At 38.2% G+C, this 24,382-nt stretch overlaps 2 protein-coding genes across 9 annotated transcripts in view; one reads left to right on the top strand and one right to left on the bottom strand.

Annotated features, from left to right (window-relative positions):
* Positions 1–24,382, bottom strand: part of LRBA (LPS responsive beige-like anchor protein) — a 576,880-nt gene that overhangs the window by 251,883 nt on the left and 300,615 nt on the right. For all 8 annotated transcript variants that reach the window (XM_067551903.1, XM_067551904.1, XM_067551906.1 and 5 more), the window contains 3 exons: positions 20,201–20,325; positions 11,183–11,329; positions 8,396–8,532 (listed from right to left, as the gene is read on the bottom strand). In XM_067551903.1, the coding sequence (XP_067408004.1) occupies positions 8,396–8,532; positions 11,183–11,329; positions 20,201–20,325 (409 nt within the window). The remainder of the gene's footprint in view (positions 1–8,395; positions 8,533–11,182; positions 11,330–20,200; positions 20,326–24,382) is intronic.
* On the top strand, positions 2,481–4,592 carry MAB21L2 (mab-21 like 2). The gene has a single exon (XM_067551995.1). It carries the CDS (start codon positions 3,466–3,468, stop codon positions 4,543–4,545), a length of 1,080 nt encoding a protein of 359 aa, XP_067408096.1. The 5' UTR covers positions 2,481–3,465; the 3' UTR covers positions 4,546–4,592.

The raw sequence follows: 24,382 nt of genomic DNA, 5'->3' as shown, positions 1-24,382 counted from the left end.
ATTTCTGGGCTACCCAGTCCCTGAAAGTAGTTAGAGCTGAAATTCTCATGAGCCTACCCAAGCTTATGGAATCGGGATGTAAAACTAGGCGACGGAATGGGGCGAAAAAAAGACGCGAGGACTGGGTCCTGGAAAGCCCGGGGTGATAGCGAAGAAATCTGCAGACCGCTTAGGAAAGACATGTTTGTTAGTTAAATGGATTTCTTAACACTCCTTTCATTGATTAGGAATAGGAGCAGAAGCCCTCCTGCTGGACGTGGGTCAGAATGGTGTCTGGGATCCTCTAAAATTCACCCCATTAATTAAAAAAAAAAAAAAAAGCCATAGAGACTATATCTGGGTACACTGAGAAACAAAGCAACATCCTCTCATGCACTCCCCTCTCCCCAACAATTCCTCACTGCTAGGCAATTAACATTATATGTCTTAAGTCCAGAGGAGTTAAATTAAAGAGGAAAATGCATTGCTTTTTAAAATGATTATTTGTATTAATAAGCTACATTTTCCATCAGGACTACGGACGCCAAGTCGCGGCTTTGGCTCTTGGGTGTCAATTACCCAAGCTTCAGAGTGGCAAATTACTTTCTTACATGTAAACACACAAATACTACCGGGAGTCGTTGAAAATGCCAAAGAAATTTCTTCATCCGAGTTCTATGACTTGTTTTCTATAACCCTCCCACCTTCCCCCCCCCCCTTTCTTTTTCCCCTTCAAGTTACACTATTAGATGTCTTTATTAGTTTGTTCCAGATCCAAGAAATCTTTAATCAGTGCAAGTGTAAGGAGGATCGGGTGGAGATGGGGAGACACACACATTGAAGCATCTGGTAAAATCCTCCGTAGCCAAGAGCATCTCCGTGCCCGAATCCCATTTGTCCAGTCACCATCATGGAAGAACAGAGGTTCAGCACCCAATAACTTCCTGGAATTGTTGATGAGGGAGAAGTTGCCTACAACTACTACAAGCAGCGTGATACTGCTGCTTTCGGGCCATAAAAAGAAGATAATTTATCCCGGGAGAAGAGGTTGCAACGTGCAACCAGTACCAAAGCAGGGCCCATTATACATATTTTATACAGAATAGGTGTGTTGTCACGCACAGACACGTCCTTAATTTAAATACACAAACAAACAGACGGGCCATATTTTATTTTATTAAAACTCAGTCATCTCTATTCAAACAAAGAAACATCTAAACAAAAAACAAAACAAAAAAACCCAAAGCACCGAGAACGTCCACTGTTAATATTTTTATAAATTAAGAAACCTAAGTGACTAGGTTCAATATTTATAGTCGATCTAGACTTCTAGAAATATAGGAAGACTAAGGCAACGAATTTTATCATAACCTTTAAAATATTGGAGAAACGTCTTGAGAATCTACTCTCACACAGCAAACCTTAAACTTCAAAGCAAACGCTCGCTTTGCATGCTGATTATTTATAGGTTCAATTTAAACTGTTCCTGATAAAATATAAAATAATCAGCTCAGTGGTGCCAAAGATCTTGATTTGCACAGTATTAAGTAGGGTTTGTGGAGTAAGGAGTTCGTTAAGAGAAAATACCTGAAGATCACCTAAAGAATACATAATATTAAACAGAATTACTTGATTATACTTCAAAAATAAGATTAAATAGATGTTTTAATTGTCTCCATTGATTATAATGACATTAGCTAGTGTTGTTTCTGTACCTCTGTTATAAAATAAACTGCCAATACATAACTGCGTGACTATAATTTTATGTATATTTGGACTTGGACATAACACCACAAACTTTCACAAAAATATAGTTAGTTTCCTTTTCAAAGAGTCCAGTGCTGCTATTTAGAAGGCGGGACAGAGCTTTATTGAAAAAGATTTATCTAAATTAATCAGACTACACGTAGTAAAACAAGGTGTACTATTCTGTTCCAATGACAGTCTCACTTTCACTGCTGCAGACCAGCCTCAGTGAAAAAAGATTTATGTTTCCAGCCAAGTATCACAAGTCGCCTTCTCCCCTTCCTCAAAAGACGCCAACATTACTGCTACTTCTCCTTGCAACACGCGGATGGAAAAGCCAACTTAATTTTCCCCACAAACAGGCTTCCGAGTAAAAGTGATTCGGCAGTTGCACCTTTTTCTTGCACACGACGTTGTAGGATACGCACACAGATTTGCACACCGTTCTGAATCAATGCCACTCTCTCCCCAGTATTTAAATCGCACCAACTCCAGCACCGAGTCACTCATACGGACCGTACTTTTTCTCTATCCTTCTATTGATGGGGAGGCGGGTGTGTGTTTGTTTGTGCGCGCGCTTCTGTGCTTGTTCCTTGGTATCTCCTCTGCCCTTCTTCCCCTCTCGTCCCTCCTCCCCCCCGCACACGCAGTAGCGGCGGCGGCCCCGCATCGAACATGCACGTAGCCTGCCTCGGTGATTGGCTGCCCCTCTGACAGCTCAGAAGGCGATTGTAGGATCTGGAACTCCACCCCTTCAGCAGGGCCCTGGGACCATTCATAAACTAAACACCGCTCTCCTGCAAATCCAGAGGCACACACACACACCGAGCAGAAGAGGCGCAGAAAGTGAGAGTCTCCGCGTGCAGCTTCCAGGGTTGGGAGGAGGCGAAGAAATCCGGGGCAACCCTCCTCCTGCTCAGAAGTACAGTCTATGCAGAGAAATATATGTAGATACCGATATCTAGATCTATGAAGTACAGAAGAGGGATGAATGACCACAGACCAATGGCAGCAGTCTACGCCTAAAGCCAGAACCGGGTTCAGACAACGCCTCCAGCAGGAAGAAGGAAATCAACAACATCCCTTGACAGTCGGAGCGAGAAGCAGCCAAACTCATGCACATCTCTGGTGGTGCCATGGTCTGAGAGAGAGAGAGAGAGAGAGAGAGAGAGAGTTCCCTCTTCCGCTCTTGGCATTTCTCGCATTCTTCTTTTATTGCGTGCGGTTTTCAACTTCGCCACTGATCGGCTCTGCCGGGGAGACCTTCTGCGCGTCCGGGAGAGAAGTTTTTCAAATGAACTATTGACCCATTCGTGGGCGGGTGGGTGCGCGCAGAGGCTGCATGCATCCCCCCCCGACACACCAAAAAGGCGGCACATAAAAACTTTGCACGTAGAGATTTTCAGGGACGGCGTGCGGCTCCATCACCCGCACCGCCCCATTCCCGTCGGCTGATAGCTGCATTGTACTCGTTTGTTTTGTTTTTAAATCACCCCCTCCCACACACACACACACACACACACACACACACTCTTTTTTTGTTTGTATTTTGTGCGGAGGAGGGGGCGGAGTGCGTGCGTGCGTGCGGCGGCGGAGGGGAGCGAGGTGGGGGGTGCGGGGGTGAGGTGGGGGGGCTGCAACTTGGCGGGTGCCCTGTGCAAAGCTGCAGTCACCGCTAAAGCATTGGATCCCTCAACGTACTGCGAGAGCCCGGTCTACAGCCCGGACCTGTGCCCCAACATGATCGCCGCCCAGGCCAAGCTGGTTTACCAGCTCAACAAATACTACACCGAGCGCTGCCAGGCCCGCAAGGCGGCCATCGCCAAGACCATCCGGGAGGTGTGCAAGGTGGTGTCGGACGTGCTGAAGGAGGTGGAGGTGCAGGAGCCCCGCTTCATCAGCTCGCTGAGCGAGATCGACGCCCGCTACGAGGGGCTGGAGGTGATCTCGCCCACCGAGTTCGAGGTGGTGCTCTACCTCAACCAGATGGGCGTCTTCAACTTCGTGGACGACGGCTCCCTGCCCGGCTGCGCCGTGCTCAAGCTGAGCGACGGCCGCAAGCGCAGCATGTCGCTCTGGGTGGAGTTCATCACCGCCTCCGGCTACCTGTCGGCCCGCAAGATCCGCTCTCGCTTCCAGACCCTGGTGGCCCAAGCCGTGGACAAGTGCAGCTACCGGGACGTGGTGAAGATGATCGCGGACACCAGCGAGGTGAAGCTGCGCATCCGAGAGCGCTACGTGGTGCAGATCACGCCCGCCTTCAAGTGCACCGGGATCTGGCCGCGCAGCGCTGCCCAGTGGCCCATGCCCCACATCCCCTGGCCCGGCCCCAACAGGGTGGCCGAGGTGAAGGCGGAAGGCTTCAACCTGCTCTCCAAGGAGTGCTACTCGCTGACCGGCAAGCAGAGCTCCGCCGAGAGCGACGCCTGGGTGCTGCAGTTCGGGGAGGCCGAGAACCGGCTGCTGATGGGCGGCTGCAGGAACAAGTGCCTCTCGGTGCTGAAGACCCTCCGGGACCGGCACCTGGAGCTGCCCGGCCAGCCGCTCAACAACTACCACATGAAGACTCTGCTGCTGTACGAGTGCGAGAAACACCCCCGGGAGACCGACTGGGACGAGGCGTGTCTGGGGGACCGGCTGAACGGCATCCTGCTGCAGCTCATCTCCTGCCTACAGTGCCGGCGCTGCCCCCACTACTTCCTGCCCAACCTAGACCTCTTTCAGGGCAAACCGCACTCTGCCCTGGAAAGCGCTGCCAAACAGACCTGGAGGCTAGCCAGGGAGATCCTCACTAATCCCAAAAGCCTGGACAAACTATAGGGTTAACAGGACAGCGATAAACCCATTTAAAAACTTTTATTTAAACACCACAGCTCCGACAAAAGAGGCGGCGGCGGCGAAACACACACGCAAAACCCCACCTGCAGTTAAGCATTTAAAAACTCTCGGACATTTACAAAGCCAAAACGATCACCTCGTTGCACAGACGCACCAGAGGAGACTCTCCTCCCTCTTTTCTTCCAATGTGAATTTTTTAAAAGTCACACAAAGAAGCAATCGGACTTTCCAACATCAAAACGAAGTGCAAGGTACATTTTCGAATAAATGTATAGTCATTCTTTTCTTATTTTTTTGTTTTTGTTTGCCTGAATGTTGTCACCAAGTGAAAAAATTATTTAACTATATGTAAAAAGTTCTCTTTAAAAAAAGTTTTACTGATGTTAAATGTATTTCAGTGCCAAGGTCAGACTGTGCCCCAAAACTGAATTGTTGAAAACAGTAATAAAAATATTACTTTAACTTTACAGTGACTTTTTTTGTGAATTGTTCTTAAATTCAGGCAAGTAAATATTTTTCTTGGCTTTCAGAGAAAAAACGGTCCAAACAAAAATAAAAGGCAGATTAATCACAGTCGTGAACTGGAGCTTTATCTATACATTCATCCGCGTTTTCTAAAGTTTCTTCAAATTCTTTTCTATTAAATTAGAAATAGACAGTACTTAATGAAAAAGTAAGTCTAATTCATTCTTTGGTTGCTTTGCTTTCTGTCACTTGAATCGTCCTCTCCAAAAGTTTTTAGAATAAATGCTCCATCACATAGCATTTCGGCAAAATTTTGTCAGCAGCAGGGTATAATATTTCTATAATATATTCCTTAGATTAGAAGATCTTTATGGTTTTTAATTTAGTTGGTAAAATATCACAATCCTTTCCCATTTTGTCCTTTTAAAATACATAGATATTTGCTTTATTTGACAAGGTTTATTCAACTAGGCGTTTTACTTTGAAATGAAAAAAGTATAAATCTTCTCTGAATAATTAATAAGCTTAAATGCAACTATTCCAATTTTTTCTAACAAACATTTGTTTTCCCTGGTTTTTAAGTATAGTATAGAACTGAACCTCGACAGCACTGCACACAGGGGCATACCCAGGAAAGGGGGAAATATGCTGTTTTAAAAGAAACCAACCAATGTTATGTCCAAACATCTTATTCTTTCAAACGAATGCTAGCTGATTTGTCCCTAATTTTAGGCTACAGTGTTTTACTCCAAGTTTTCTAATGAAGGTTTACATTTCTAAAACTTTCTTGGGAGATTTTTTTTATTATTAATGTTGATTGTTTGCTCTAACGTCCCGAAATATTTTGAAGCTGGTTTGGAGTATTTCAAATTCCTTTTCATGCCCTTTCAGGCCAATGCAAAATTTTGCTCCAAAGAACTACTTCCGCTTCTTTGTGCACGATCCGGAAAGAAATAGCGTTTAAAGTCTAGATTGGTTTTGTTTTTAAACAAAAAGAATTTAAAAGATAATCATCAAGTAAAACTGAAACCACTTCGAAAACAATTCTGTCTAGTTTAGGACGTGATCACAGCGGAATACACATAATGACGCTATACAATGCTTATGTAAAATAGTCTTTAATCGTCTACCTGTAAATATATGCATTGCATACTCTCACCAGCTCAAATTTTGGAAAAGCAAAACTTCTGGTATTGTAAAGTCTTAACATTTTTCTTGGGCTTTTGTTTTATTTTGTTTTAAAGCCAACAGAAGCAGGGAGCTTTCTGAGCATTGAACCTGGCTCACCTGACAACATGGTTTTAACTCAGAGCTTGTAGGACTACCGTGTCTTTATACAAACAGTCCTGCAGTAAGAATATATAAACTCTGATCTTATCACTACTGATGTTATCTCCACTGCAGGTTTTGCTTCCAAAACTTGTCACAATGTTTTCTTTCCCAGTAGTTTAGACAAATATACAGGGAAGTTGAATTTATCAAACAGATGAAGACTCATTAATTAAACAGGCATTCTGAGCAAATGCAGAATTGGGATTTTCAAGGGCATATTCTACACAAACTCTGGCTACAGATATCAACCTATGGTAATATAGGAGGGGGGGGGGAGGGAAAGTGTCAATACTTAAAGGAAGATTAAATTGCAACTGTGTTTGCCTTTAAAACAAAAACATTATAGGACTAGTATTTAGACCATTACACAATGGGGAATCAAGGAGCATCTTTAAAAAACCAAAACTGAATTCCACCCCCAGCACACCCTCCCCCTCAACCAGGCTAACTCAAAACGGCACCAATAGACTGACTGCCTTTCTTATAGGAACCTAAGAACAATCTCTCTGTTACAATTGATCTAGAATGCCTGTTCACACTTTATGAAAACAGCCACATACTCAGAGAGAAAACAGATTAAATTAAGGGCAGTTGCTGTAAGTGAAACAGGGTGCAGTGGTGAGTGTTCTCACGGATCCTACATGCTAGCCATGGAACAATGAAATAAATGCAAAACAGTGGAGCAACATGATTTTCTTAATTTACTTTTTCACATACGAAGACCAGACTGGTACAAGATTTTCTGAGCTAAGACTATGAAGATGTTAGATTGACATTGCAAGTACACTAACACACACATGAATGCTATGTGGTTTTGCATTTAGTATTTATATCCTTTTTTGCCAAACAACATTTGAAAATAAAACTACTCACAAAATAGGCAATGATTTCAAAAGTTTACATATCTCTTCATAATATTGTAAACTGTTTCAAAGATATTTTGACACAACAGAAACGTCTGAAAAATTAAATTATTGCACCCATGTAAATTTGCAGTTTGTTATCTGGTCATATCAAGTTTTTAAGTAGTTTAAGTAGGTTTTTTTTCCAAAACATAATTTTGGTGTGAAGTATTTTTTCAAAATAGACTTCTTCCTTTATCCAATTCCAGCATCCCAGAACCACTATCCAACACCATCTTTTTAATAAAGACAGGACCTATTTATTCAAGAGAACAAAGAACTGAACAGACACTTTACATATACGTTTTCTCTATAGAAAAGCACTGATGTAGTTCTGTACTGCACTATTTTCATCTTTCAGTGACTCTCCCCATCCCACCCCAAATACATTACTATGTTTTAATAAGTAGATATTGTAAAATACATTATCTGTTTTTCCATGTTTATAACAGAATAAGACCATGTGTGTAATAAGAAGCCCATACGTCTGTCACTATTTCTTAACGTTATGGGGATCATTCAAGTGCAGTCTTTCTAGTACTAATTTCACATTGTGTGAGAAAGTTAAGCCTTCAAAATATCAATTTTATTGTAAGGTGAATCCAATTTTAAACAAAAAAATGCTAATCAGGTAACTAACTCAGGTAACTCAAGTTTACTTAAATTAACAAGTCTATTCAGAAATACATTTTAAACAGGAAATAACATTTTCGCTTGATTATGGTAAATACAATACACTGTAAAATGTGCTATATAATAACGGGAAATAAAAGCATTGCAAAATGAAGAGTGCAGCAAGCACATTATTATGTTATACTGGCATTACATAAAAAAACAGGAAAGTGAAACAAAGGATGTGGCTAACAGTTTTGTTTAAATTTTCTAGTATTCACCCAGGACTTGTGGTCCAAGATGTCTTTATTTAGGCTGCCTCCCGGGAGCTTTATTCCAACAAGCTAATTAACATGTGAGCAGGATTTTTCCCCCTCCACTTAAATGAATTTTGCTAATGTACATAGTCACAAACTTAGAAAAACAGGAATACGTATGACCTGTAGAGGTAAAGGAGGTTGAATGAAGAATTAATGGTCATGTAATTTGTCATCAGAGGGTGAGGGTCAACGATCTCTTACCTTGGGGTCGATTTTCTTAAAACTGGGATCTTCTTCATCTACCTCAAAGCAGAGTTCAGAAGAGGTGATGGAAAGAGTGCCCTTCACTACTGTAGATGGGGCCACAAGCTGAGCTGGCGTGCACAGGCTAACTGGACCTGCCAAAGGAGAAAAACACCAATATTCAAAACATCCAAACAGAATACACAATCTTGCACAGACACAAGCATAGGTTATTTGTTTTTGACCTCAAAATACAAGGTAAAGAACACCAGAGATCTTAGTTTAGAAGGCAAACTCTTGTAACCTCAGAAAGTACATAGGTCATAGATTTACAGCCTCTCTACATTGCCAAACACTGAAGCAGCTGTAGCTGCAACTGATTCATAAGCCAGATTGGTGGCTGTATTGTTAGATCATCTAGTTTTATTCTGATACATTTCTGTTTTGAAACACTTATAAAGTCATATGCCTCCTGTTATAAATAATACCGCAAATACAGTAAGTGAAGACTTGAAATTTTAATTTCAAATGTGTGTATTAAGAACTTGGGGGTCTCAATAAAATTCTAAAAAGATGAACACAGCAGTCTGAGTTGAAAGTTGTCTGACTTAACCTTGTAAATATGTTCCCTCTCACACAAGTTGGAAATCTATTGTTAAAATTAAACAGTCAATTCTAGGGACTGTGAAGTACCATGTTTTTAATGTGCTTTCCATTCCATTGTTAAATATTGTTCAAGGATTCCAGATAGTGTTAGTGTAGCTTGAAGACTGTGGGAGTAAACAGCTGGAGGGTTGGTTTCCAACTGAATGAATTTTTACTGGAATAATCACATCTCCACAGGGCTTATCACAGAGACAAATCAGACTAATAGTAAAACAATAGGCTCTGCACAAATCTAACAACACATAACCTATTATGAAGACAACACATAGAAGAGGAAAACTGGTTAGATGTTATCCAACCGATAAAAAGAGAGGGAAATTAAGTTACTTTGTTGCAACATTTATCTGTCAGTCGTAAATCTTTGTAAAAAATGGAAAATATGAGAAAGTGACACGTACAATTTTGAATTAATAAAGTGTCTATAAAAGAGGTGCACACATTCAGGTAATCAATGGGTGAATAACTGCCAAAAAATTCAGAGGAATTGTCATTTCCATCGATTGTTAGGAGGATGATAGTCTTTAATCTTGCATCAATCTTAATGTGTGCCAGTAGGACAATAGCAGAGATGCTCTGCTGAGATCAGAGCAGCTTTGCCCTCTATTCCCAATGTACAAATACATTGTGTTTGCAGATGGGCATCAGATAGCTGCAGAACTGCCATGATTTCCCAAAGCTCATCCCCACAAATGGTTGAAATAAGCAGCTATGTGTTCTTTTGCTGTCTCCCTTTGCCCTCCGTACATTAGCATGTAATCCAGAGGAGAAATAACATTTTTTCAATCACTCTCAGACATTCAATTACAGGGCGAGCAGACAGCTGCAGAAGCTGGGGCAACCCAGGTCCTGTAGAAGACCCCTGACAATTTCCACTTCATTTCTAACCCACACCACTTTATTAGTGAGGATTACTTCTTAATCCTATTGCCATTGTCAAGATTAAATAATTAAACTCCCCTTTCACCTCTATTACAGTATGAATGTATTACTAGAAACAACCAATGCATAATAAAACAGAAGGAAATGGGGGAAGGCTGTTGAGGAGGAGGCTAGCAATACAGAGGAACAGATTCCATTAAAAAAACTGCATTATGCTCCAATTGCTTCTATTTTATTTCACTGATTAGTATATGGCCTTGACATTAAACTATATTTTCAACTTTCTAAAAAAAGTGGCATGTAGTTCAGACAATGGGTAAATGAATCACCATGAAATACGATTTCCAATTACTTCACATAAATTATCAAAATGGAAGATGATACTACTTGCTTCCTTGTGAGTCAGAAATTAATTGGGGGACATTCTTCAATAAATTAAATGGATGTGGGTTATGAGCACACATAGAAAGCCATATGTAAAGAGGAATGGTTTAAAGGAGTTTCAGTTTTCATGTCAGTCTGTTACACTTTTTAAAATGGAGTTAAATTAGAAGTTATAGTCCCTAAATAATGGAGCTATTATTTACTATTTAAACATTACAGATTAAAGAAGCAGATTTACTCCATTTTGATTGCAAAATCTAACAAAGAGTTAGATTGCAAATCTAACATACATAGTAAAAGTCATTAAGTTAATGAAACTGATCATTTCAGGGGAAAAATGCCAAATATGGGGATGCTTTTGGGGAAAATGGTGTGAGGGGAAGAAGAGTTGGAAGAGCTGAACTTTAATGAAGTAAACAGACCCTTCAACAAAAGAGAAGTGACTGATATATTTTTATGACACAAAAATAAAGCTCTCTAAAGCCTCCAATTATAAATAACATAAAATTGCCCACTAGCCCCAGTGTTTTGAGCAGTTAGACTAGTCAAAGGTCAAAAAAAGGAGCTCTAGTCAATGAAAAAGGCTACTTTTCTACACATGCTTTCTTAAGAAAATGTGTCCTCCCCCCCCCAATCTCCCAGGGTGAAAACAATAGAGTTATAAAAGCCATAGAAGGAAAATTCACAACAAGTGTGCGGAAGCTCATTCCCAAACCCTGAGGTGCATAGAAATGATCTTTCATTAACTCAATTATGGGAAAGAAGAATCTATCTTTGTCTATCCCAAAACATTACTCACTGCAGAGAAGTGTGAAAATAGAGCTAAATGGGTAAGGAAACTGGGGAGCTGGGGAGAAAACAGACAGCTGAAGTTACCAATTAAGTTCTCCAAATCTTTCTCCTCAATGGATGACAAGGTATCATCGTCGCCTTCCAAGAGAATCTCACTTTCCGAGTTCTGATTTCCTAAAACCTGACTTCTGATGGACTGCTTTCCTTTAAGAAGCACGTCTTCGTCTGGAGCTGAAACGAAAGAGAAACACCGCTGTCTATCAGCTCTCAGAGGCAATAGTTATAGTGGGTGGAAAATAGCCTTTTGCAATGGAGATCAAAAAAGAGAAAGCTATGGCTGGGACTAGGTATGCGAGGTAAGCTTTCGACAAATCTCTAACATTAGGGGACAAGCGGCTAGCAAAGATAGTTTTAATCCTATTAAACCTGCCTTGAAATACACAGGGCTGTCTCTGCAGCATTTAGCCCTGTTTCAGTCCTCCCAAATTTTGGCATGAGAAAACCAGCAGACATTTCTCCAGAAGTGAAGAGGATCTCTCTGCTGGAGATGGTTCTACCCTCGGTCGATTAATTTGTCTTTAAACAGGCCATTTAAAGCGCCGATGTATCTTAGGAAAGGCAAACAGGAAAGGGGCACAATTCCTTTGCCAATCACCGGGCCATACCGAGCCATCAGGTATCAGAAAAATTCCCCATTGAAACCAACGGAGAGCCCCCGTTAACCAAAAAATCTCATGAGCTCGATTTGACCCAGAGAGCCGCGGCGACAATGGCAATTCCTCGCAGGGCTGCTTCGGGAGCAGGGCAGGTAGCAATTGTGAACTCGCGAGCCACCCGCCCGCCCGCGATCCGAGCCTCCTGTGCCCTTCTTCAGATGTACACATGCTCCCCCAGCGCTGCAGGCTGGAAGCGAGAGCAGGAGCAGCAGCCGCCGCCGCCGCCCGACAACTTCTCCGGCCAGTGAACTAAATAAAGCCTTGGGTAAACGCAATAGGGAAACTGCTGCGAGCCGACCAGAGTTGGCCTTGCTGTCTCCCTCCACGCTGCAAAAAAGCAGCAGCTGGAGAAACTAAGCAGAGAGGACATGCAGCAGGAGACCTGGAGACAGGCCGGCAGGGGGGGGGAAAGCTGAAGTAGACACTAGCTTCCATAGGCTCTCACACTACACAACAGCAAATCTATTCTAGCCGCTGCAGAAGCAACACGCGGTTTCCTTTTTACAGAACAGACACACATTTGCTGAAGACAAAGGCCAATATACACAGTTTAAATCGTATGGCCGCCCTATGTTCCTGTTCAACGTAAACCCATTCAGCGCCTCCTTGCTCTCCTAACATAGACTTTATTTATTTATTTACATCTCTCGTCTCCCTCCTCCCCCAAAACCAACACACATACTTTTGCTACCCCGCCATGCATCGGATCTTCGCATGAGCAGCAAGTCAATAAACCTTAGAAAACTCTGGTGTTGCCAGAGGCTTTGAATACACAGTTACATTTGATGACGTCTCAAGAAAGACTGAATGGAAATAATTTCTCTGCAATAGGTATTAGCTTCCAAAATAGATGCGACTTCCTAAAGTTTAAAATATTCAAATCCAACTAGTAACAGCAAGAGACACACGCTAGAGATTCGCTTTGGAGGTTACTGAAGTGGTGGGTTGATTTTAGATCTTCTTGCAAACTAATTCTTTTGAATAATATTCTTATAATTTCATCTTTATTATGACTAAAATCAGACTGACTATGCTACATTTCAAATCATTTGCCAATTCACTGCAGAACTAGACGCCAGGTTCCTATATTTTATAGTAGTAATAGGAGGAGTGGAAATAAGGAGTTGGAAAACCAAGATATATGTGAATTTTACAAACTAGATATATACACCTACAGACATGGAGATTAGTGAAACATCAAAAAAAATTACTTTAAGAGTTCTGCCGAAGTGTGCACCTGCTTTCAAAAGGGACTATAGAGAGGAGATATTAACATCCTCTAGACTTTCAGAATTGTGGCTAGGTTCGTGCCTGGATTACTAAATAGGACTAATAAAAAACAAAAACGATCCTCATCTTTAATATCACCAACAGAAAGCGTATTTCATGCTATACACTCTAATTAAATATTTTATGTCATAGCTCGGCAAACATTAAATTAGCAACAATACATGTCATCGTAACATGCGTTAAATGACTTGCATCTGAGGAAGTGGGTTGGAGCCCACGAAAGCTTATGCCTGCTGAAATTAAATTTGTTAGTCTTTAAAGTGCTACAGAACTCTGGTTGTTTATGCCTTAAATAGTTTTCTTTCCTCTTTCTATTTGGAATGGACACTAATGAACCACACCAAGGAAATGCCTATTTTATATGGAAAATATCTGTAGTATTTTCATCTCTACCCTGCCCTGATTAAATCTATTTATTTATATTTCAAACTCACAGAGGTAACAGGTAGGAGGCAGTGGTTCATTATACATAAAGGTATTCTGTGCTGTAGATACGGAGGTAGGAAATATTAGTGCAATCATAACTGTTTTTGACAATCAAAATTCACATTCATAATTGTATATAATCTTAAAAATAAATTATTAAATGAGAGAATATATGGCTACACTTCCTTTAAGAAACATATGCCTAACACATCATGATCAACTAACTTCAGCACATTGCTTTCTCTGATTACTGCCAGAGAGGATTTGAGGTTCCACTGGCTTATTTAAAAAAATGTTAATCTGCAAACATTTACAGAAGAAGGCAATCCCTAGTGGCAATATACAATGGATTAAATTGTTTAAGTAAATATATGCACATACATTGCAAATAATAAACTATCCAATTAAGTGAAAAGTAAAAAGCCCTAATATATGTTTAGGTCTTCAGTTTAAAAAAGACAGGTTTAATTTATAAATTATTTCTCTTCTGTATAACAATTTCTTCCAAACCCAATAGTTCTGTCAAGTCATAAGATTTCATTTACTTGGAAAACACTGTGAATCCATTGCACACAACAAAACAACATTTTGTATTAAAATATATCTGTTTGTATAGCTAAAGAAAACTCAGACTCTGGAATTGTTCAACCTGAGTTGAAAACAGTCCTGTCATGGAAAATATGCAGCTGATATTTAGAAAGGTTTTCCTGTAATTAACTCCCCCTGGAGGATTTTAAGTTAGCAGCAGTAAAATTACCAACAGTATTCTAATGCACACCACATGCACGTGTGTTCAATTCTCAATGGCGTAATAGTGCTCTGTTGAAGATTTTATTTTTTAATTAGAAAAAAAATTATCTCAAGTACAAAATAAAAGATAACATTTTATAAATGTTGCTAAATTTTATCTGTTGTTTTATAAATCATGTCTAGATTGTACTTTTTAATCACCATTCACAAGTAAGTGTCAGATATTTTCACTCTCTTTGGCACATTCTGCCTTAACTACACTGAAGATCTCATTTCAAACTAAAACTGTACCTGTTGATTTAAGAGTTACTCTGAAAGTCAAAATCTGTGTGTACAACTTTTATACACAAGTCTTATAATTTCTGGCCAAGTTACTGTTTTCTTCACTCTTTTTCCCAGTAACATTAGGAAAAATAAAATAAACAAGGTGCTTTCCACATTAAGGTGACTGAGGAATTATAAATGTAGCTTGGATAAATAAAAATTAACTCCTCCTTCCATCATCTCTTTTCCAGTCATTGGGATTTCATTTTTCCACCCAAGCTACTTGTGTTATAATTATTTAAAATATATTACTATGGATACTCCCTAATGGAAACTATTGAAGCAAATTGCATTAATTGAAGATTTTAAACTTCAGGTTGTTTTAATCACTGTGGGCATTTTAACTTCGGTCATCTCTCCAAGCCACTCACTTATGCTCTCTCTCATACATATAAATGCACATGTGAATACATATAAATATATAAAAATGCTTGTTGCTGGAAGGCAGGAAGGCAGAAAATAATGAATGGAGTAATATACACACATATACATACAATGTACACATACGTATGTGTATTTATGTATTGTGCACAGACAAGATATATCGCACAGATGCAGTCAATCTATACACACAGCATTCTAGTTCTTTCTCAATAGGTATAAACTGGAGAGTTGTGTGTGCAAGGCAGATCATTTTATATATATATATATATATATATATATATATCCTGTATATGCATATGTCCACATGCATATATATGTGTGCAAGCATATTAATATATTCAGTTTAGTCAAATGCTAACAAATGACACCTCAAAGTAGGACATTCTACTTTCAGCAGCTAACATTCTCAATCATATTTAAAAAAAAAAGTGTGTGGTGGGGAAGTGATCTCTTGCAGTAAATCTTTGTAGAAGTATGAATGAAAAGCATTTCCCAAAGTGCGACTTTAATAAGTTGTATCATACCACATTTGATTTCATATTTAGGTCCTCAATCCTGCTTTGGTATCTGTTAATTCAAATCCCTGTATCCATGCTTACAGATCCTTGGCAGAATTTGAGCCTAGTGCTCCAGATCTAAATGCATGCTTTCTTCTTTTCAGAGTGATACCACCCCTGTGAAGTGGGAGGGTCCCAGAGCTTGGGCTGCAGCCTGAGCCCAAAAGTCTACACTGCAGTGAAACAGCTGCACAGCCCAAGCCCCGGGACCCAAGTCAGCTGCCATGGGCCAGCCATGGCTTTTTTTCTGCAGCGTAGACATACCCCAAGAGGCATGGTTTATGTCTTGTACAGCAAACAGACCGCTGGCATAATACTTATCTGGCACAGTAATTATGTCATTATTTAAAATCCATATTCTTTCCCTCTCCCCCTCTATACTATGGCCCTGATCCCTCAAGGAGCTCTATGGAGGCAGACCTCTGAACCAGCAGGGAGCCCTATTGACCTCAATGGAGCAGAGCTCCTTGAAGAATAGGGGCCTAAAATCTCAATTTATCTTGTATTGCTGACCAAACCAAATTCTCATAAAACTAGGTTTGGGTTTTTTGGAAGGGGGAAAGCAGACCCGGGGGGGGAGGGGGGGAAGAGGGGGGACACGACACGTGACAGGACTATTTGTTGATCACTCGTTTACAGTAGAACCTCAGAGTTATGAACTCCAGAGCTACAAACTGACCGGTTAATCACACACCTCATTTGGAACTGTAAGTATGCAATAAGGCAGAAGCAGAGACCAAAAAAAAAAAAAAAAAAGGCAAATACAGTACAATAATTTGTTACACAAACTACTAAAAAAAAGGGAAAGCAGCATTTTTCTTCTACACAGCAAAGTTTCAAAGCTGTATTAAGTCAATGTTCATTTGTAAAGTTCTGAAATAACATCCATATCGTTTTGTTCAGAGTTACAAACATTTCAGAGTTATGAACAATCTCCATTCCTGAGGTGTTCATAACTCTGAGTTTCTACTGTATATTCATGGTTTAAGGTTAACAGCTACTTAATTTAAAAATCAGTTTGATAAACCATCAGAAAGCTATTATGCAGCAAATAACTTCCTGTCAAGTTATTGATTTCTGACAAATTGAAAAAAATTAAGGAAACAATTTTAAGAATAAATCTGACATTACCCATTTAAAATAATTTAATTTTAAAATAATTTTAAAACAATTTCCCCCTCTTTCAATACTATCACAACTTAGTTAAAAGGAAATTTTGAAAATATAATGCTCTTTTGCTTTTTTTCCTTTATATTTTATTCTTTTATATATTTACTCTTATTTTTATATTTTTTATTCTTTTTCACTTGATCTTAGACAATGAAAATCAGCTAGTCAGCTTTATTTTTGTTCATGGTCAGTTTCTAGTCAATTTCAAAATTATTGTGTGATACACTGTCACAATCTGAAATGTTTAGGTTGATAGTACTGCATCAGGCTATTTTAATCCAAACAAAAAGTGTTTTTTAACTGACATACTTGAACAAATTTCATAAAAGTATTTTCCATCAATTAGATTTTGTCAGACTTCTTTCACAATGGATGTTTTTTTGGCCTAAAAGAACCTACTTTAAAATGTTCATCTTTGCCTGATGCTGCCAATTTCCATAAAGCAAGTTCAGTTTCTATGCCTGTTATTTTATTTTAGAATACTTAGAGTTCAATTTCTAGAACAAGAACAAGTTAAATTCCCCACTCCCCTTGTGCAGACACACACTTCCAGACTGACTTTTATAAATAACCATTTTGGAGGTTCTTTCCCCTCCCCCCCCTTTGAAAAATTACCTGAAGCCCTGTTTCCCAAGCAAGTTAATGTGAACTTGGGAAGGGCAATTAAATTGTCAGAATTAAAAATTTGTTTTTAACTAGAAGGTAGCCAGAAGTATAGTCATGGGGCTGGTATTGATTGCCTGAACAGAGAACATTAGTCTTCAGGTATTTACTCTGCCACCTCTACACCAGAGGCTCTCCTTCAAATCAAATCAATCCGTAGAAAAGATGGGTTCTTGCTGCTAAAACATATAACTAGGCTGGAACAGAGCTAATTTTTGTTGCTGTTGATCTTTTTATGTTTACTGATCACTTTTGGATTTTTATTTTTTTCCATTTCAGAATGTGAGCTTTCTTTGACTGTGAGCTCTCTGGGGCAGGGACTACACCTAGAACTACTGTAATCCAAACAACAGTAGATACAGCCTACCTTAATAGTGATAAGTTATCTGAAAAATAAAATGCTTTTAAAATACGTTCAGTTCAACATTTTCTTTTTTTATTATTTATACTTAAACACTTCTCTTCACTGTCCAGTCTTTTGGCAAAATCTATATATTTGATTTCAGAGTAGGTTCATCCTGTTTAAAAAAAAAAAAAGCTAAAGGGGGGGGGGGTGAATCTTATTCATTATACCAAAAGTTTATTTGCTTTAAAGAAGTAACTATTTAATTGATATAGAATGATTCATGATACACTGTTAATGAGAAACCATAGAACATGAGGACAAGTCCATTCAGAATTCTTGTGACATCCTAACCCATGAGAGCATAGGCTGAAAGAGTCATCACCAGGCTCTCTAAGGGATGGAAGTTTCTACTTTGATATTGTTTATTAATTATTATCATAATAATAATGAAAAGGTTTTGATGTCTGTATTTATAATGCTGTTTTCTTTCATTACTTCAGAAGTTTGTATTAATAGTGATAGATGACAGGTCAGCCTCTATCTAAATTATTATGAAGTTGACTCGCCTATCTGACATGTGTCTCATGTAAGGTTTTCCTTTCTAACGTCTTGTTAGAAATAAGTTTTGAGTTGCAATTAACTGCTGATTTTGGTCATCCATTTCTTCTCAGTGAAGTGTCATTAAAAATTATATACTGTGCCTCTCATCAATATTCATATTTTACATAATCTGTATAATTGTACATAAGTTTTAGAAATGAATTTGGTTATTGAAAACTGTTACTCATCTCTCCAACTGATGGAATTGTATTAGTCTGTGTTTAATTACATAAGGAAATTTTGTTTGTCTAAATAAAGATATGCACTGAAGGATTAGCAATTAAAATATGGATGTGTATGTATATGTATTTTATATATCTGATAAGAAACAGAATATAAAGTCTGGTAGAAGAGATATTCATATTAAACCACAACATTGTAAATATGAACTCAAAATGTGCAACAAAATCTATTTTATTGAAGCTGCACATGGTTTTAAAGGAGGCAGTTCTTGTAATGTAAGGATCATTAGCAAAAGGCACCTTATGCCCTTGAAACTCACAGTGTAGAAAAAACACAAAATTAAAAACAAGCCCCAAAGCAGAAGTGGCCTAATTAATTCTACATCTTGTTTTCCCTTTTCCTATAGTCAAAGATGTAGGGCACTAAGACCATTATTGCTTTTAGATCACTTTATTGACTATTCTCTGTATGGTCATTTATTTTAAAGGACTGATGTCACATTTGGCATTATATCTGCTGACATATTGTAGACATTTTCCTCCAGAAATGGCTCTTTAAGTCTGAGTGCAAGAGGTTAAGATGTTTGGCCGAGGCCAACCTTTAAGATGATGATGCTCTTCTGGAGCCATACAACAGTCTTAATGATTTAAAATTGGCATTAATTGAGAGAGAGAGAGAGAGAGAAAGAGAGAGAGAGAGAGAGAAATATCATTCGTAGAATATAAAACAAAAAACAAGGTTGCTGAATATTTTTAAATGAATTTTTTCTGGTTCATGAAAACACACACTTTTGTGGTTAAGAGTATTCAGTTTTAATCATAACCAATTAATTTTAAAAGTGAGACAAATTCTTGTACTTAACGTATCTTAAATAGCTCTCTCAGTCATAAAATGATAAATTTAAGTGTATGATCAAACTAAGTAAATTTTAAATCCAAAGGAACAATCAATGGCTCTGCTTATTTATTCCCTTCAGTTTATCAGGGCTTTCAAAACTGTACCTAAATTAGAATTTGAGAGATACACACTACAATGGAAATGGAAACATATGTAGAGCTTTCTCCAATAAAAAGATGCAAATACAAACATATGAAAACATTAACATGTAATTTTCTCTCTCACTCACCAAGTATCTATCTTACCCCCTAGAAATCACTGCTTGGACTCTACCTTGCACACTGATATTGGTTACCATCTCTGTCTTGCTGGATTCTCATGCTAAAATTTAGGAAATAGAAATACACAAGCATCTATGGAAATGTATATTGCTTTATAAATGCTTTCCTTTTTACCCTACAGCTAACAAACAATTGTTTGGGATTTTTTAGAGGAAACTATTTACTATTCAACTTGCAAAACATAAATAGATAATTTACCACATAAAACATAACCAAGGAGTAGTGGAAAAATTGTATCCACATTTGCTTCAAAGTAATGAGAACTGTGTGTACAAACATTGTGTGTAAAACATTTGCACACACAGGTTCTATTCAAATATACTTAAGAGGAAGTTTAATAGATACTAGCATTATTTATGATGAATAGTAGTAAATGTATCTTTGTGTTAAAGATATTTGAAATTGAGTGACAAGCCTTTGGAAAGTGGAACAATGTCTTGTAGGAATGAAAGTCTAGTCTTCATTGCCATGTACTGTACCTGCTACTACTGGCAAGAAGCAGTTTTTACACTGACCATGTTCTACAGCTGCTTTTAGCGTCGCTTCAGGATGTGTCGATCCAAAGGGGTTACGCACAAATCGTCGTCGGCGCCGCAAGTCATCTTCCCAGTAGTCAAGGCGCCAGAACTCACGAGGACGACTACAATGAAACAGAGGAGCCACATATGTTAGCAATTATCAAACAGCATGGTAGCAGTGAATTTCTGCATAAAGCTCCCCTTGTTTGCTCTGCCTTTTTTTTTTTTTTTTTTTTTTTTACCTCCCCCCTTTCTGCAATCTTTTACTTAGGTATGTCCTTGAAAATAACAATATCACCTTCCAGTCTAAGGAACTCCTTTCCCTTTTTCTTGGAAGGTGAAATGAGCACTAAATACATCATTTTGAAATGAATTGCTGACAGTGTGATCAGTTTCCCCACACTCTAGTGGCATGTGCTCCGATTTCAGCCTCATTTCAGCCTCAGCAGGGCACCTTTCTCAGTGACTGCATTTATAAACCAGAATAGGGAAAAGGCTATTATAAATATGGTATAGCATTACCTATATTAATCAAAGTCTGTCCCCCTTCATTTTTCTTCCTAATTTGTGCCTTTTCACACAAGGTCAGTAAATCATAGCATGAATTCTTGGTCCAGAAAGTGTTAACTTTAATGAATACCTCAGTTACATGGTTATGTATGTGATAATAAAATATTACTCTGTTTAGATGTGCAGGAATTTAATTAAAATAATCTCTTAAAATATTCATTACATTTAGCCCCTGAGGCTTAGAACAACACAAGAAAATGCATTTCTTTTCCATTTACTGTTTTTAAATAAACCATTCCAGGAGAGTGAAATAGCAATCTATTTTCAAGCAAATCAGATTGGATTTCTGTTTTATGTAGTTGTATTTTTACATTTAATTAAAAACTACATGTTATGATGTGCAATAATTGCTATATTGAAGGCATACTTTTAAAAATTTCCATCTAGAAGAGGTTATATCAAATTCATTATTTTCCATTGTATGCTTCAAATATACATAGATCTTTTTAATACGGCCATATATAAATGCCAGTTACTATCTTGTTAGATGAATATGAATGAGAACCATTGTAAAACAATATTCTAACCATGAGAATGTGCAAAAGCACCTATTTCAGGTACTGCAAAAAAAAGAAAAAATGTCTACAGCATAGCACAATCATTAAAGGTCTTCAGAAAACATGTACGCTTCAATTATAAACACTAATTTTGTTTATTAACATAACTTCTGATGGAATTATAACTAGAAAAATCCAAAGTAAAGTCTTACTTCTGTTTCACGAGCTAATAAAAACCTGTGTACCTGTCAAGGTGACAAATGAATAGCTTTGACTAATTTACGGATCAAAATGTTAAAAATACAAGGCATCTATATGTCTTTAGTTTTGAAAATCAAATCTGAAGAGAGAAAGAAAAGGTTTATACTTAAAGCTTTCCAACAAAAATAAAGTGCCTCAATCCATTGTACAATGATACCCTTGAACTTAATTTTTAAAACTCAAGATTTTGATTAGCAGCTACTAAAGTATGTGAAAATGCAGTATATCCTGTATTTAATTTAATGAAATTATATCTAATTCTATTATTTTAAAAAAAGAACATTACTATCTTTGATCCTGCCGCTTCTTGAAAAATATACTAATATATTAGCATTTATTTTATTGAAAGAAAGTCTTATTTTTACTATCTATGGCTACATCATAGTGCATTTCAATCATGCCAAGACTTGAACTATTTGATTATAAAATCAAATGAGTTTAGAATAATGAAACTGCAGCCCAGAATTGTTAAAAACATGGGAAGAGCTACATTTACTCAAAGCTCAATTAATAACTTAAAATTCTCCATTAGTGATTATACAAAAACATAAAGGCAGAACACAGCTGGCTATGTGTATGCCTTTGATAGTCGTAGAGCATGGATAGGCACTTCATCATTCTGCCTACCTACATTTATCTGTTAAAATTATTATCAAATATCAGCCAGGATGCAGTCGTGAATCACAGACTGCTCCTCGTCTTCAGGGGAATGATACAATGAGGGTCTATTCATCAGTATGGCAATCGGCACAAGTAATTAGTTCCCTAGACTGAGATCTCCTACAAAGCTTATTTCAGTCAGCACCACAAACATATGACAATGAAAAGCTAATGGAAGCTGCTAAAATTTGTTAACCTCTTCTGCCATCAATCCTTCTGATGTTTTGTGCCAGAGTATTATGCAAATATGGTAAATTATTAATTTGTCATTCATCTATCTTTCTGCACTGTTGAAGGTATTAAGCGATTCTGTTCTTCTTGATAACAATTAAAATATGACATGTTAAGCAACTATACTAAAATTATTAGAAAAATTAGATATAACAGTAGGCTCAGGCACAACATATTCTGTAACATAATTCAATATATCCTTAGCATCTTTATTTTTGATTAAGTATAAGAAATTTGTATAGGATATCATGTCTCTTACGCATGTGTTGATTATTCACATAGAACAGCAAGTAAACTATTAGGTTTATTTTGAGACTAATGCTCAAGGCAACCAAATATATGGCAAGTGGAAAACCTACACCCTTTCACAGAAAAACTAACTTATTGAGCAGCTGCTTACCAATTGACCTTCAGGTAATATTTAATTGAGAGACAGTTATAAAAGAGTAGATTCCCTCCCACCCGCAGTCATTAATACGCACATATCAATTTAATCCACATTTAATAATGTAACTGTTATGGAACTAGACTAATCAGATAACTATTGAAATCTGTTCAAAAACCAAAACAATAATACATTTTCTAACCTTTGTAACCTTGTGTTAGAGTTGAGACTGAAGCCAGGCGGAGACAGACAAGAATATCACTTTTGACTGCCAGAATTTGAGTGATAGGATTAGACTGGTAAAGGAGTGAAGCTTTATAGGAGTAAACTGCTAAGATATTGGATTGCTAGAGCATTATGCTGACTTCTATAAGTGGTCATCTGACTAGATAACTTTCTGGCCCCATGGTAGAGGTTGCCATATGGACTGAAGGTGCTGTATAGACTGGATCAATTAGTATAAAGTATTCAATTAGCAAAAATACACATGCATATGAACAACTGTCTATTTCTCACGGCACTGAGGGTTTATGAATTGCCCGTAACATGATTTTCATGGGTTGGCTAGGAGGCCCTACTAACATGGTCCAGAATAATCAATTGTTCCTTGCATAGACAACTACTTCAGATTAAACATTTCCTTCAAAAAGTATTTCATTAATTTTTTTTCAAGAATTGCCCAAGTTTCCAGGCTAAATACTAAGATTCAAGATGACTGCTTGCCGGTCTTCCTCTTTTTTAAGATGTTCTCCCTATTTCTGTGCAACTGCTGTTGAAAAGACAATTACAGTCCTACATGGACTAGGTGAAATGTACAGCAAGTGACATAAAATACAGCACAAGATCATGAATATACTATCACAGAAAAATTAAAAAGAGTGTTCACTTCACTGTGGTCCATAGGAAATGTTCTTCAAGCTCAGTTCTCCACTTGTCATTTCAAGAACAAGAATATCAGAAAACCTATTTGCACTCACTAGTTACAAGAAATAACTATAAATAAAATGAAGTATACTAACTAGGCTATTTGTTTTGTTACAGTGCTGCAACACTAAAGTCTTACGTTGGGGGTTACCTTGAAACTCTCACACCTGAAGGAGTTAAGCAGAACGTAAGGCTATGTCTACACTGCAGCACTAATTCGAATTAAAGAAAGTGATTTATAGAAAGCGCTGCAGACTGTCCATACTACAGTGTTTGTGCTGGTTTCTTGCGTCCACACTGCCCAGCCTTAATTAGAATTAGAAAGCAGTGCAATGTGGGAAGCTATCCCACAGTGCAACTAACCATAGAGGCTGTTGTGACAAGTGTCATCATCCCTCGATGCAGCGCTGCTTTCCCCACCCTCTTCCCCCACCCCCAAACAAACAGGAAAAGGATTTTCATGCTGTTTTTTTACTCCCCCGATCGCCATTGCTGCAGGCACATGGAGCCAGCTGAACTATGCTCTCATTTTGACCGTGACAAATACATCGCAGTTTATCTTGGATTACTTTAGAACTGTATGCTGTTTGCCTTTTATGCTCCTCCTACAACCCCCCTGTATATTGCTTGCCTTTGATTTTGATTCTACAG

Source organism: Emydura macquarii, unplaced genomic scaffold (assembly GCF_026122565.2).
Source record: "Emydura macquarii macquarii isolate MOO-44397 ecotype Brisbane River unplaced genomic scaffold, CSIRO-AGI_Emac_v2 contig_1363, whole genome shotgun sequence".
Lineage (NCBI taxonomy): Eukaryota > Metazoa > Chordata > Testudines > Chelidae > Emydura > Emydura macquarii.
This window is presented reverse-complemented; position numbering and strand designations above follow the sequence as displayed.

Bases quoted from the DNA above. Each gene is read 5' to 3' on its own strand.
- MAB21L2 (XM_067551995.1), top strand. From the start codon at position 3,466: ATGATCGCCGCCCAGGCCAAGCTGGTTTACCAGCTCAACAAATACTAC.